At 35.7% G+C, this 14,548-nt stretch overlaps 1 protein-coding gene across 1 annotated transcript in view; it reads right to left on the reverse strand.

The window, feature by feature from the left end:
- Positions 1 to 8,140: 8,140 nt before the first annotated feature.
- Positions 8,141 to 14,548, reverse strand: part of mgat5 (alpha-1,6-mannosylglycoprotein 6-beta-N-acetylglucosaminyltransferase) — a 103,893-nt gene continuing 97,485 nt past the window's right edge. The window contains exons 13-17 of the mRNA XM_016282612.1: positions 12,302 to 12,448; positions 12,105 to 12,221; positions 10,501 to 10,575; positions 10,141 to 10,298; positions 8,141 to 9,769 (exon numbers count right to left, since the gene is read on the reverse strand). Of these exons, the coding sequence (XP_016138098.1) occupies positions 9,571 to 9,769; positions 10,141 to 10,298; positions 10,501 to 10,575; positions 12,105 to 12,221; positions 12,302 to 12,448 (696 nt within the window). The 3' untranslated portion in view covers positions 8,141 to 9,570. The remainder of the gene's footprint in view (positions 9,770 to 10,140; positions 10,299 to 10,500; positions 10,576 to 12,104; positions 12,222 to 12,301; positions 12,449 to 14,548) is intronic.

Here is a 14,548-nt window from a genome sequence, read left to right on the forward strand (position 1 = left end):
GATAACTACTACTCGACCTCCCAGACCCCACCGGACTGAGCTGGAGGGAGGCAATCATCCGGTGGTGTCTGGGAGGTTGAGTAGTAGTTAGCCCCGATGCGGAACAGTGAGTTCAGCGCAGCATCGTTGAACGCTGTTAACACGGCGAGCTAACTGAACTCAATCGCATACTCCAAAAGGGGAAGGTCCTTGCGGGCAAGGGAGGTAAACTTTGCGGCAAAGGGATCCATGGGGAGCACAGGGAAACCAGAAAACAAAACACTGTAAAAACGCAAAAAATAAACGGAGGGGAACAACGCAAATACACTTTTTGTAGGTCTGGTGTTCTGTCACGCTGCTATGGCGTGAAGTGAGGAACGAGGAGACGTAGGAATAAACTCAAATAACAGTCTTTAATGATAATCCAAAGGAATCCACATAGCAGAACAGAACACTCTTAAATAATCAACTGAATGATGGGATGATGAGACACACCTGGAATCAATGAAACACAATGGGAACAGGAATGCTGCTATGGCGTGAAGTGAGGAACGAGGAGACGTAGGAATAAACTCAAATAACAGTCTTTAATGATAATCCAAAGGAATCCACATAGCACAAACACAGGGAACCAGAAGACATTAGACACCAGACGAGGGACCATGGAACAGAACACTCTTAAATAATCAACTGAATGATGGGATGATGAGACACACCTGGAATCAATGAAACACAATGGGAACAGGAACAGGAAAGACCAAATATGGGCATGAACACACGAGGGAAAACTAGGTCAAGGGGAGCACATGGGGAGCAAAACACACACAGTCCATAATCCTGACATTAGCACAGCACAAAGCTGTTTAATAAACAGTAATTAAATAATGTCGTATACTCTTGAGGGATTTCAGGCATAACTCTGTTTGTCTTTGGTGCAACTGTAAATATGCTGGAGGCTTTAGCTAAAGCCTCTGAAAGGGATGCTAATGATGTAGTTTTTTTGTTGGTTAAATAGCTAATATAATTTCAAGTAATTATTATAATAACACTAGCCTAGCGACTGTAATTAGCGCTTGACTTATTGTAATAGAAATGTAACATGCACATACGTTGAAGATTCAGGGAGTCATATGCAAAGCTCAAACGTCATCTGGATGATTTCCCACTGCTAATCGAACGCTGAATGACTTGACAGAACTTAAGCTGAAATGTAATTCTATAAGCTGTAAACTTCACCGGCTGTGTCTCTTTCCCAAAAGCACACAGTGTTGCGTTAAGCAGAGGTCATTTCGTTTGAAGTGACAGGCTTCGTCCTTCAGAGGTTAGGAAGTTCAGAGCTGCACATGCTGAGTTTAGCCTTGTTATTGTGCCGTACTATGCCAATAAATACACAGTGGTTTATTTATAGTTATTGTAACTTGTAAAGTCCAAACAATTGGCCTAAATTTAAGGTTTATGTGTTTGAATTGAATTGTAAAATTTCCATCCATTTAGATTACTCAGATTTAATATAAACAAACTAATAAACGTAATTGTTTTCACAATTATTAGATTTATGCTCCAAGCAAGTTGAATAAATGCATTTTTAAAATAGATAGATGCAAATAGATTGGCTTTTTCTTCTTACTGGTTTGATTGACAAATATTTATCACACTGAGTTTATTAGTTTATGATAAAACTGTATTATTCAAATGGTTGGAAATTTTTACATGCAATTCAAATACATAAATCTTATTTTAGGCCTAAATATTTTTTGTGTGTGACGGGAACAAGATTCAAACTTTCCCCTACCAGACTCGAACATGCATTGCCACATATACAATAATTAAAATTAAATTCTACAATAGAAAAGCCAAACATATGATAGAAAATTAACTATAGATCAATACCATATCAAGTCTAATTAATTAATTGACAGCATTATTTTAGCATCAATGAGGTACTATTCTAGTTTTTTTTATTTTTGTATTTTTCATTTTAATTTTTGAAATTTTATGCAGTTTTTTTGTCTTTTTTAATTACAGTTTTCTTTTAAATATATCTATATAGTTTTAATTATTTTTTTATTTCAGTTTTAGTTTTAGTTGTTATTTTAGTACATTATGTTAAGCTAAATGAAAATGGGAATTGTTGCCTTGGGAACTAGCTGAAATAAAATGTTCTTATATTTTATTATTTTACTATATTTCAGTTAACATTTATTCATATTTCAAATAATAAACATGTTTTTTAATGGTTTTAGTTGTACTTAAAGGGGTCATATGATGCGATTTAAATTTTTCCTTTCTCTTTGAAGTGTTACAAGCTTTTGGTGCATAAAGAAGATCTGTAAAGTTGCAAACACTAAAGTCTCAAATCCAAAGAGATATCCTTTATAAAAGTTAAGAGTCAGCCACACCTACCTAAAACGGCTCGTTCTAACACACCCCCACATGTCTACCTCACTATGTGGGAAGATTTGCATAACGCCGACCAAATGTTCATGCAAAGAAAGAAGGTGTAACTTTTATTCTCGCTGTAGTATTGTTGCTACCGCCGCCATGGCGCTGTGTGCTTCGTTGTGAAAGCGAAACTACTTTGTTTGGTTTTCCAAGAGGACGATATCTGCTTCGTCATGCCTGGAGCTGATCCGTGCTGGTCGCTGAGGAAATACATCAACTTCGCGCTGTGGATCGCTGGATCGGCTTTCACCGTGGATGAAGCAGAGTCCAGCCCAGGGTCGTCACATGTGGTTGCCACAAGCCCACCGGACGCTCCTTCGTCGAATCTGTCGGCCGCGCCGTTCTCAAGCCCACCGGCCTCTGCTCACTCAAGGCTGCCGCGTGTGATGCTGTGTTTCGTTGTGAAAGCAAAACTACTTTGTTTGGCCTTCCAAAAGAGAAATCAGTGGTTAAGTTGTATTTACAACACTGTTCCAGATATTCAGATGTGTGCAGCACATTTTATGGAGGATGTTTCCTGATCCTGGTAGAGTAGACTACAATGCCGGCTGTATGTACGTGTTTATATATATATATATATATATATATATATAAAGAATTTGCCATTGATGATTCAAATGCGAGTTTTGGGCAGTGTAGAGTAGGGCTTGTTGTTTGTCATTTCTCCAATCACAAATGCAGACATGGTTTTATGTTTACACGGCATGATGCAACGCGTAAAAAGACAGTATAAGTCATTATAATCCGTAATTATGTCCCCACTGGATGCAACAAATGCCTCGTTTGTAATGGGTTTTTTAATGTTTTTGTCTTATCGCTCCATCACAGTATGGTAGGGGTGTAACATTTCCGTCACATGCTTGAGGTATTCAGCCAATCACAATGCACTGGATAGCTGGCCAATCAGAGCACACCTCGCTTTTCAGACCGATGAGCTTTTTAAAAATCGAGCGTTTCAGAAGGCGGGCATAGAGGAGAAACAAAAATGTACAGTATGTGGAAAATAATGTTTTTTGAACCTTAAAACAAACATTTCCTTACACCAAATAATGTTCTTTTTAGCAACATCATATGACCCCTTTAATTGTAATAATCCTGTAAATTGAATAGGTGTTGAAATTACATTTTTGTAGATGATAAAACTCATGTGAAAAAGCTTTTTTTCCTTTTTTAAAACATTCTAATTGTCTACAAGAACTTTAAAGTATATATTTTTTTTAATATTGCCACATATGCACTAATTACTTGGCCACGGCTCTGACCTCTAAAGTTAGCTAGTTAAAATGTCTTGCCTGATGTGAAAATGAAGGAACTTACTCTTTTCTTTCTTTCTCTTTCTCGGTCAGGTTGTTAAAGGACATGGTGCCCCGCGTCAGGCAGACGAGACATTACGAGCGCTTCGAGTAGCGATTCTGATTCTGGACGACACAACACACACAGAAACACTCCTGTGGAGATTCTCCTGAGAGGACAACACAACATAACACAACACACACACACTGCCTCAGGGCAAACACAGCCACTAATTCCCCCTGTAAATATGGATCTGAAAGGGAACAACTGAAATTGAAAATATAAAATGTGTATTATCGCAAAGAGCCATGGGGCTGAAACAAGACACATCTCAGAATGTATATCATCTGATATATAAAACCCAGCTTCATTGCATTGAGTTATATGTTGGTATTTATAGGTATCTGTATAATGGGTGAGAGACCTTTTTTAGGTATGATTTGTGCAGGTTATTACAAATATATTCAACATTTTCAAACGTCCAGGTTAAGAGGGAAGAGGTTTATCAGGTAAACTTAAAGATTGTCATTTTTGTCTAGTTTGTTTAAATTAAGTTTCTATTTATTTCAGTAGTTCTTTAGTAAAAATGTTTGTTGCATCTGTGAAAACTTGTAAAATTTTCACACGAACAATGAAGAAATAGACTAAAATGACTCAAGAATTCATTCGTTGTCTAACATTCGATTTCGCAAGTTCTCATTACAGAAATGTCAATAAAATGCCACAGTGGAAAAGCCAAAAACATCATATAAAATCAAGTATAGATCACTCTGAAAGTGAACAAATTGAAGTTATGCCAAAATAAACGGAAGGGGTGCTGGAACTACATTTTTGTAGATAATAAAAAGACTCAAAGTTGTTTTCTTCACAGGGACCTTGTTAAAATTTTAATTTGATTCTTTTTTCCTTGTTAAACGTGCCATTGAATCATCTACATGAACTTTAAAGTATAATATTCAACAAACGGGGCATTTTCATATCTAATACTATTGTAACATACTCAAAACATAATACATGACGAATCTTTCAGTACTTAAAGAGCACTAGTCCAAGTCAACATACTAATTGCTAGAAACCGCTTCGTTTGCTAGACCTAAATAAAGTAATTATGTAATTTCATCTTTCGCACTCCATTGAAACAGTAAAACTCTGTGACGGTCATTTGTTATAGTTTGATCTAGCCTTGCATATAGCTTTTGGTGAAACTTGTACTTATTAAATGGCACACAAATGTTACTCGCACGGTAACAAAGCCTTAAAACTTGACCCTTCATGATGTGAAGTTATATGTTTTAAAGTATTACTTAGACTGTTGTAATTTTGCCACGAAATTTGGCAGTTTAATTGTGTATTTGGGAAAAGCCGAGTTTCTGAGCATTTTATGTAGCAAATATATTGTAGCTCCGTGGAGCAGATGGACGTAACAGTGACATTACAGCCGGTCCAACCGCGTATGTGCTATTCAGTGGCAGTTCATAGTTCGATTGTCGGTGAAAAGCAACGTTTGTGCTTTTGGAGAAGTGTATGACTTATGCTGTTTTTTCAGGTGTGTGGTCGAATTCCCCGCTCTGTTCTTTATTGACATGTTAAGTACTTTGAGCCCTTGGCAGAGGGACTAGACATAAGCACACGTCCCTGCAAATGAGACTTTCTTTGCACAGTTGCTAAAACCACATGTAGACGTGTGATTAGCACTTAAAGGAATAGTTCAGCCAAAAATGTCTGAGCATTCACTCACCCTCAGTCCATCCAAGATGTAGTTGAGTTTGTTTATGATTTGGAGATATTTAGCATTTCATCACTTGTTCACTAATGGATGCTCTGCAGTGAATGGGTGCCGTCAGAATGAGAGTCCAAACAGCTGATAAAAACATCACAATAATCCACACCACTCCAGTCCATCAGTTAATGTCTGAAAAACAAATCTGTCTTTTCACATCAAAATCCACCAAAATAATTAGTTTAGAACTATTTTGGTTTGTAAACAGTGCTTGATCTGTGCAGATTTCTCTCATGATTCAGACGAGACTGGAGAAAGCAATATTATGGATAGAGGGGACTTGTATATTGGCCTGAAGCAACAGTTTGAAGTTGAAAACGTCTTGATGGATTAGTTTTTTACAAACACACAGCTTTTCTCTTCACATTAACTGATGGACTGGAGTGGTGTGGATTACTTGTGGATTATTGTGATGTTTTTATCAGCTATTTGGACTCTCATTCTGACGGCACCCATTCACTGCAGAGCATCCATTGGTGAGCAAGTGATGCAATGCTACATTTCTCCAAATCTGTTCTGATTAAGAAACAAACTCATCTACATCTTGAAATTTTCAGGAAATTCTCATGTTTGGGTGAACTATTCCTTTAAAACCGAGGCCCAAAAATAACGAGATTGGGCCCATAATTTGATTAAAAAACTGAATTCGCACCATTGCTTGAAGAACAAATGCTGACAAAAGCCGATGTAAATCTACGTTGGGCTGAATGTCATGTGATACATGAATGTATATACAACTATGTTGCTGTGGAGTACACATGTATATTTACACAGAAATGTCTGTTGTCACAGAAAAAAAAAAGTTTATTTGAAAAATAAAGATATATCCTACTGATCCAAACTGTCCGGGTTTTTTTCCCCCCCCCCATGAATGTCTTAAAATCCATCATAACGAATGTAAATCACCCCCCAAAACACAAGAACAACTTAAAAAACAAACCCATCAGGGTTAATCAGTTTACAAATGATATGTGAATGCTTTTCAATTTAAAACAAAACAAAAGCAATTATTATTAACAGCAATGTAAACCAGAATTGTAAAAAAAAAAAAAAAAAAAAATATTTCCAACATATTTGCAGTAGTTAGTAGGTAAGAATTACTGGCCATGATTTTTAATAGACTAATATTTTCAATAAAACATTTGACAGTCATTAATATGAATAGCTACAGCTAAGCTGTACGAAAACAAACACTTTCAAAACGGTGGCAATCCTTCATACTGTAAACCAAATGTAGTGACTTTAGTCATCTAGACATATATTAGTCTGATTGTGTGATTTTGCGTGTCAACAACCACCAAACGTTTGGCAAGACTATTTTGCGCTAAATGCTGAGCAACTCGTATTTCAGCTATTAAACTACTATTTCGGCTTTTAGCTAGTCAGCATTTCACCTCCAGCGCTTGCTATTTCGTAAAGGAAAACAAACCAGACAGTTCTAGTAACCATCAGAAGGCACCTCATGAAACAAGATGAAACAATAGCTTGGCTGAAGACCATCATTTTACATACAAACGTACAGATCTCGACAAGAGCGGAAACGCAAACGTAAAACTATCGTATAAGTTAAAGAGTGGAAAACTAGAAGAGACCCATCTATATTTACAAATGTGCAAATGTGTACAGAAATCATACACTGGATAAAAACATCAAATGAGGATTTGCTGGCTTTTGAAATTAAACGGTGTTCACAATGTTTGTCCAGAGTACTGACAATAAAAGAAATTATGAGATGTTATGCTATACGCTTGATGTTATGTTATGCATATGCTATATATGGGAAGTCGTGGCCTAATGGTTAGAGAGTCGGACTCATAACCCAAAGTTGTGGGTTCAAGTCTCGTACCAGCAGGGATTGTAGATGGAGGGAGTGAATGGAAAGCGCTCTCTCCCACCTTCAATACCACGACTGAGGTGCCCTTGAGCAAGGCACCGAACCCCCAACTGCTCCCCGGGCGCCGCAGCATAAATGGCTGCCCACTGCTCTGGGTGTGTGTTCACGGCTGTGTGTGTGCACTTTGGATGGGTAAATGCAGAGCACTAATTCCGAGTATGGGTCACCATACTTGGCCACATGTCACTTTCACTTTCACTTTCTCACTTATACTATTTTTATATAACATTCAGTCAAATTTTACAGCAAAAACTTTACGTTTTATATATTTTTAAATTATAAAAAAAAAAAATTAAACTTAATTTTGTAGTTAAGTATTCAGTTATTTTTTATTGAATCTTTGTAGTTAAAGAATTACAAATAATTTAAAGGGATAAAATTCTGCCATCATTTACTAAACCTCAAGTCGTTCCAATCCTGTTTGAGTTTCCTTCTTTTGTTGAACACAAAAGATATTTTGAAGAATGTTTGTAACCAAACTGTTGACGGTAGCCATTGACTTGCATGGTTTGGAAAAAAATACTATGGAAGTCAATGGGTACCGTCAACTGTACGGTTACCAAAATTCTTCAAAATATCTTTTATATTTCTATCTAGAGAGAAACATACAGAAACACATCCCTTTCCAATATTAACTTAATAATAAAACTAAATTTAGTTCTGCCGCTCATATTTTTTTTTCAGACAGTACTCTGGACAAGCATATGCGCATATACTTAAATTAGTCTGATAAATAACATTTCCCTCTATAAAGAATTTTCTCTTCTATAAATAGTCACATAAAAGTCAACAAGCAGAGATAAAGGTCTGTATACAAAATAAATTAAAAAACAAACTTTAAAACAATTATACAGTGTCGTAATATCTGATGTCAAATCTTCGTTATAGTGCAGTTTCATTCCAAAACACAAATAATTCTAATTTTGACGTTTTTCGATAATAAGCAGGCAAATTCAAGAATATCGCGCAAAATAAAAATGAAACAAAAAGCCAAGGCCAATCTGTGTTTTTAACACACACAAAAAATATTTTTTATCCTAGTAATGTACACTTTGTTTTTATACAGATATATATTTCTTTTTTTATACAAATAAAGATAAAATTTTACAGAAATATCTGTGATTGTATTGGTATTTACCTTATCCACATACAGATCATCTGAAACCCGTGATATAATGTTCATTCAGGTAAACTTGGCCACTTTTTGCCAATTAACGCGAAAGCAAAATATGTCCCAATTTAGCTGAATTCAGTCTACTACTTTAACGGTTAGTTTGGTCAATTGGCTTGCGTTCTACTTCATACTGGCTGGTTTGCGACGTGTGTATTTCTCTAATAAATCCCACCTGGCAGTTGACTGGTGCAGTACTGCGATATTTAACGTGGATTGTGACCAACACTGAAAATTCCCAGTGTTGGCATGTGCTGTTAACAAGTAAACTACCATGCAGAATAAAGCGGACCGTGTGTTTACGTTTCAGCGCCTGCTATTTACATGTGAGCGCGTCATTTCACGGAGCCAGTACATGGAAAGTCCAGTTACAGTGTAAAACGGGGGAAATTTCTCCATTTCCCCAATTACAAGCGAACTCGCACACACAAATAAACACGCACTCCGGTTTGAGTCTTCAAAATGGTCAAAGATGCTTTTCAGAGTCAGTTGTCAGACTTGGTCCAATGATGAAAGTCCCCTTAGAGAGAGAAGAAAGAAAGAAAAACAAATAAACAAAAACAGTAGAATGAAGAACTGGGCTAATAAACGTCACTACAGTGTTTCCTCCATGCCAGCAGGGGGCAGTGTACAGTTCTGATTCCCTGCAATCCGCTTCAAGTATGTCAGCCTGAAACTAGTTCAAGTTTGTGCAAAAACAAAAAAAAATCCAGCAAAATAAATCATTTTCTTCTCTTTCCATCCTTCGTTTTTTTTTTTTTTTTCGGCCGAATGCCGAGAGCTGCCGCACTCCAGCGTTTCCATTTCTTTCTTTTTTTGTGAGTTTATGGGAATAAAACAAGAGTTGAATTCCTCTGAATTCTTTAATTCGAATCACCGCACATTACAACACTGGCTCTGTCAGCACTGCGCTATGTAATAGTCCGGTCCCGTCCGGTACGGCGGGGGATGAACCGCCAGTTTGGTCGTTTGGGGTTGCTGAAGTGTGTGTGGTGTGCGCGTGCGTGTGTGTTATAAGCAGTCCTTGCACAGCGCCACCTGTCCTTTCATGTAGTCTCTGCAGGGACAGATGCGCGTGAGGGACTGATGGGCCCCGGCGCAGCTGAACAGCAGCAGGTCCGACTGGAACACGCAATGCCGAACCGATTCGCTGAAGGCGGGGACGACGATATCGCTGGTGGACTCCACCGTCTTACACTCCACACCATACCTGCAGTAAAGAAACCAAAGAGAGAATGCTTGAGGACGTGACATGAGATCACCAAAAATCATGGTCATATGTGAACCTGGACCACAAAACCAGTCTTAAGTCGCTGGGGTATATCTGTAGCAATAGCCAAAAATACATTGCATGAAGTTCACGGATAAAATTAATTTGATACATTTTTAATAATTAGAGCCATGGTCAAGTTGTTTACAAAAATAGTCAAAATCTGATGCAAATTTTGGGTAATTTAAGTCAAATCCCACCACACCTCAGCAGGAGCGAGTAAACAGACTGAGAATTTGAATGCTAAAGGAGAAATAAAGGGCCTGTGAAGTGCAGCACTGCCCTCTGTTGTCTGGATGGAGCGTTTGTACCTGAACAGATCCTTGTCTTTATTGAGATGCTGGAAGAAAGAGGGTTCACAGATCAGCTGCTCTTCCTGACACACCTGCTTGCAGGATTTACCAGCCGGAGCCAATTTGACCTGCATGGCGCTGAGAGGAGGCCACATCACCTGACCATGACAGAAATCCTGCACACGCACACGCACGCACGCACGCACGCACGCACACACACACGCACAAGCACACACACACACGTGTTTCTTTACAGATCAAGCGTGTTTTCTTTGCATGACAGATACAGGTATGTCAGGTCTGATTATCGTGTGTTAACAGGTGAAGTGGAACGAATCACACACACCTTAAATGTCCACAACACACAGTCAAAGGTACCTGGTTCTTGATGAAAGCGTTGACGCGCTGCAACATCCCCTCACAGGTGAACTCATACGGCAGATACGGCTCGATCTGAAACAAAACATCACACGTCACATGACACTGCTTATAAGTGTGTATGTGCTTCACTATAGTTTGCTCCCAGAAGTGAGCTGAATATGGCAAAACCTGCAGGCTTTCATTCTGGACCTCCTTAATGATACAGATGATTATTAAACAACGTCAATTGTGTTTAGTAAATGTATATTTATGGTTTGGGCTAATCTGTAATAATTATATTTATATAAAAACAACATAAGACTTCAGTATGTCCTCATTTATGTAGCATAGCTTAAACGTGTGTCTAGATTTGTTACACTTAAAGCCATACATAAAGGACAAATTTACTGAAGAATATCCACAAAATGGACCAAAACGCCTTTAAAGGAAGTGCTCAGTGAGAAAATGGCTCATAAATATATATATATTTTTCAACTATAAAAATACAAAATAGGGCTTGCATTAGTCTGAAGCAGTCTGTAGCCTGAAGTAACCATAATACTTTTTTTTATTTGAAAAAACAAGTAACAACAAATAAAATAAATATTTAAAAAATAATTTAATATTCCTAAAATAAAACATTCTTAAAATAAAAATAATATTCCTAAAATATCATTTTTTTATACTATATTTCTATTCCTTATTTAAAATGTGTTATTATTATTATTAATAATAATTTTGATATAGTGATATTATATTTATTTATCATATTTATTCATTTTATTTACAATAAACACTATTATTTCTGTATACGATAATATATTAAATATTATGTAAAATAACACAAATAATATTTAAAATAATATAAAATATTATGTAAAAATAACCAAAATAATTCACTTTCACTTCTGAGGGCTTGAATGTGAAATTTATTTGATTTATTAGATTCTTTATTTTTAATATTGTAATTTTAGCCAAAGCCTATATTAAACAATAATAATTATTATTATTATTATTGTTAATTGATCATGTAAAACAAAATATTAATATGCTGACATGACATTTATATTCCTTTTTCTATTATAATATTCTGCAAAATAAGATGAACAAAGAATTCACTTCTGAGGTCTGAAATATGTCATTTATGTGATGTTTAATGTCAATTTAGCCTATGATGTATATCACATATGTATTAGTCAGAGCCCAGACTGAAAATCTGTGGAAGGACTTGAAGCCTGCAGTCCACAAACGCTCACCATCAAATTGATCTGAACTTATCATCTTAAAGCAAAAGCTGGTTCAACAAAATACGGACACAAGGGTGTGATCTTTTTCCAACTCGGTGATTGTTTATACATTTTTTCTGACATATTGCTATTATATCTTTCTCTTGGATGTCATAAGCTGCACTGAGTGAATACAGCTGGATAAAACAAAAACTGTCCGTCTTCATTTCAGGCTGCAGAGCAACAACATGAGAATATTTTAAAATGACCTGTGAGGAGATTCTCTGCTGAATGCTGGATTTAGTTATGAATTAGGTCTAATTTTTATGCATTTTACGCTTTTTAGTCTTCAGAAATAATCAGGAAGTGCATGTGAATCTGCGTGTGTGCGTGTACCTTCTGACTGAGGATGGCTTTAATGGCGTTCTCCACCTCTGCTGGGTCATCTATGTTGACGGTCCAGACATGTGGCCGTCCGATGTAAACCTCAGCATAAGGGTGCTGGGAGGTCAGCTGGGGTCAAAGGTCAAACCACAATTCTGACCACAATAAAACCTCAGCAACATAACAATAACCAAACATAAATGAAGTACCTCTCTGAGTGTGGGTTTGCCCTTGAAGAAATCCGTGTTTTTGCTGCTTTTAGGCGGGTCGAACCTTGGGTTGAGGAAAGCGCAGCCATTGGCTATGGCCTCCAGAGGGGCGGGACCCTCGTACGGGAAGGACAGTCCGACAAAAAGCTGCACAACAAACAGAGAATTGCAATCTTGTCATTTGATCCTTGTATGTATAACAAACATCATCATATTATATCAAACATTACATAAATTACAGCAACATAGAATTCACTTATATTAACATACAATTTATTATTCATCATAAAACACTAAATATGAATTTACTGATACTGCACTTCAATTCGGTGTTCACTTTTATTTCGGAGGTTTTGTGACATTTAACGTAATTTAGCCCAAATTATTATTCACGATGCAAAACAAAATAATATATTGATACTGAATTTGCATTTATTTTCACTTCCGAGAAATGAAACGTAATTTATGTGATAATTAAACCCAAACCTATACTGAATTATATCAATAATAATATTAGAAATGGCCTGATTTCCATTTCTAAATCTCCTCTCAGTGTGTTTTTCGATGGATAGATGTATTTCGTGGATTCCTAAAATGGAAATGAGGGATTTCTGGGACATTTGAAACAAGCTGACAGTGGGGAAACGTCAAACAAACGATGCATTGATGGAAACCTGGCGGATGATTCCCAGAGCCCAAGCAGATTTACCTGCAATAACCTCACATTTGCACAGCTGCACTCTCTACAAAAGCAATCACAACCTCAAACCGCCGGCTCTAATGACAATCAACAGTGAGAAGGAGTGTAATGATCACCGTCTTCTCCCTGACACACAGACACTGCGTTGAGCTAGATGACTTAAGCAAATGTTTCAGTGAGGCTAGCAGAGGCGGCGCGGCTCATCCGGACGGCCACACGCTTACACACCGATCACACTGACCCATAATGCACCAGTGACGCAGCACTGACATTCACTGATGAGGAATGTTAGTTTAACCTCATTTACTTCACAAGAAGAGTTTAAAAGGACTGTAAATATGTTGTTTTAATTCTAAAAATTCAAAAAAATTATAATTACAGTTAGTCTTAAGTGTTCATAATTAGCTCTATTTGAAAAAATAACATATATATATATATATATATATATATATATATATATATATATAAAATAATTGATATTTTATGCATTTAGTAGCCACTTTTATCCAACGTGATCATGTATGTGTAAATAATGTATAATATTGGAATTAATATTAATAAAACACTAATTATTCATTTACATTTTATGCATGTAGCAAGTGCTTTTTTTTTTTTTTTTACAAAGCAACACTAATGTTTATGTAAATATTAATGTATAATAATGCTATTAATAATAAAACACTAATTATTAATTTACATTTAAGCAGATATTTTTAACCAAAGCAACAATATACAGTATGTATATGTAAATAATAGCATATAATAATAAAATAAAGCTATTAATATAAAATTATTAGATTTATAAATTATTATTATAAATAAAAAATATTAACAAATATTTTAATTGTTGATACATTATTATATTATTATATGATAAATTATATATTTTTAAGTAAAATATTTTATTATGAATTTTTATAATATATATATATATATATATATATAAAACGCAATATATTGTATAATATATCTATCTACACAACCGGTCAAAATCAGTGCTGGAAACTGTTGTGCTGCTTAATATTTTTTTGGAAACTGCAATATTTTTTTCAGGATTCTTTGATGAATAAAAAGTAAAAAATAAGAGCATTTATTCAAAATGGAAATCTTTTCTAACAATATACACAACCGTTCAAAAGTTTGGGGTCAGTAAATTTTTATTCTTTCTTCTTTTGAAAGAAATTAAACATTTATACAGCAAGAATGCGTTACATTGTTAAGAAGTGATAGCAAAGATTTATATTGTTAGAAAAGATTAATATTTTGAATAAATGCGGTTCTTTTGAACTTTTCATTCATCAAAGAATCCTGAAAAAGTATCGCAGTTTCCCAAAAAATATTTGGCAGCACAACTGTTGCCAACATTGATAATTCTAATAATAAATCAGCATATTAGAATATTTTCTGAAGGATCATGTGACACTGAAGACTGGAGTAATGGCTGAAGGAAATTCAGCTTTGCATCACTGAAATTAATTATATTTTAAAGGATATTAAAATAGAAACCATTATTTTATATTGTAATAACATTTTGCAAGATTACTGTT

This window comes from Sinocyclocheilus grahami, unplaced genomic scaffold, assembly GCF_001515645.1.
Source record: "Sinocyclocheilus grahami isolate Dianchi unplaced genomic scaffold, SAMN03320097.WGS_v1.1 scaffold163.1, whole genome shotgun sequence".
Taxonomy (NCBI): Eukaryota; Metazoa; Chordata; class Actinopteri; order Cypriniformes; family Cyprinidae; genus Sinocyclocheilus; species Sinocyclocheilus grahami.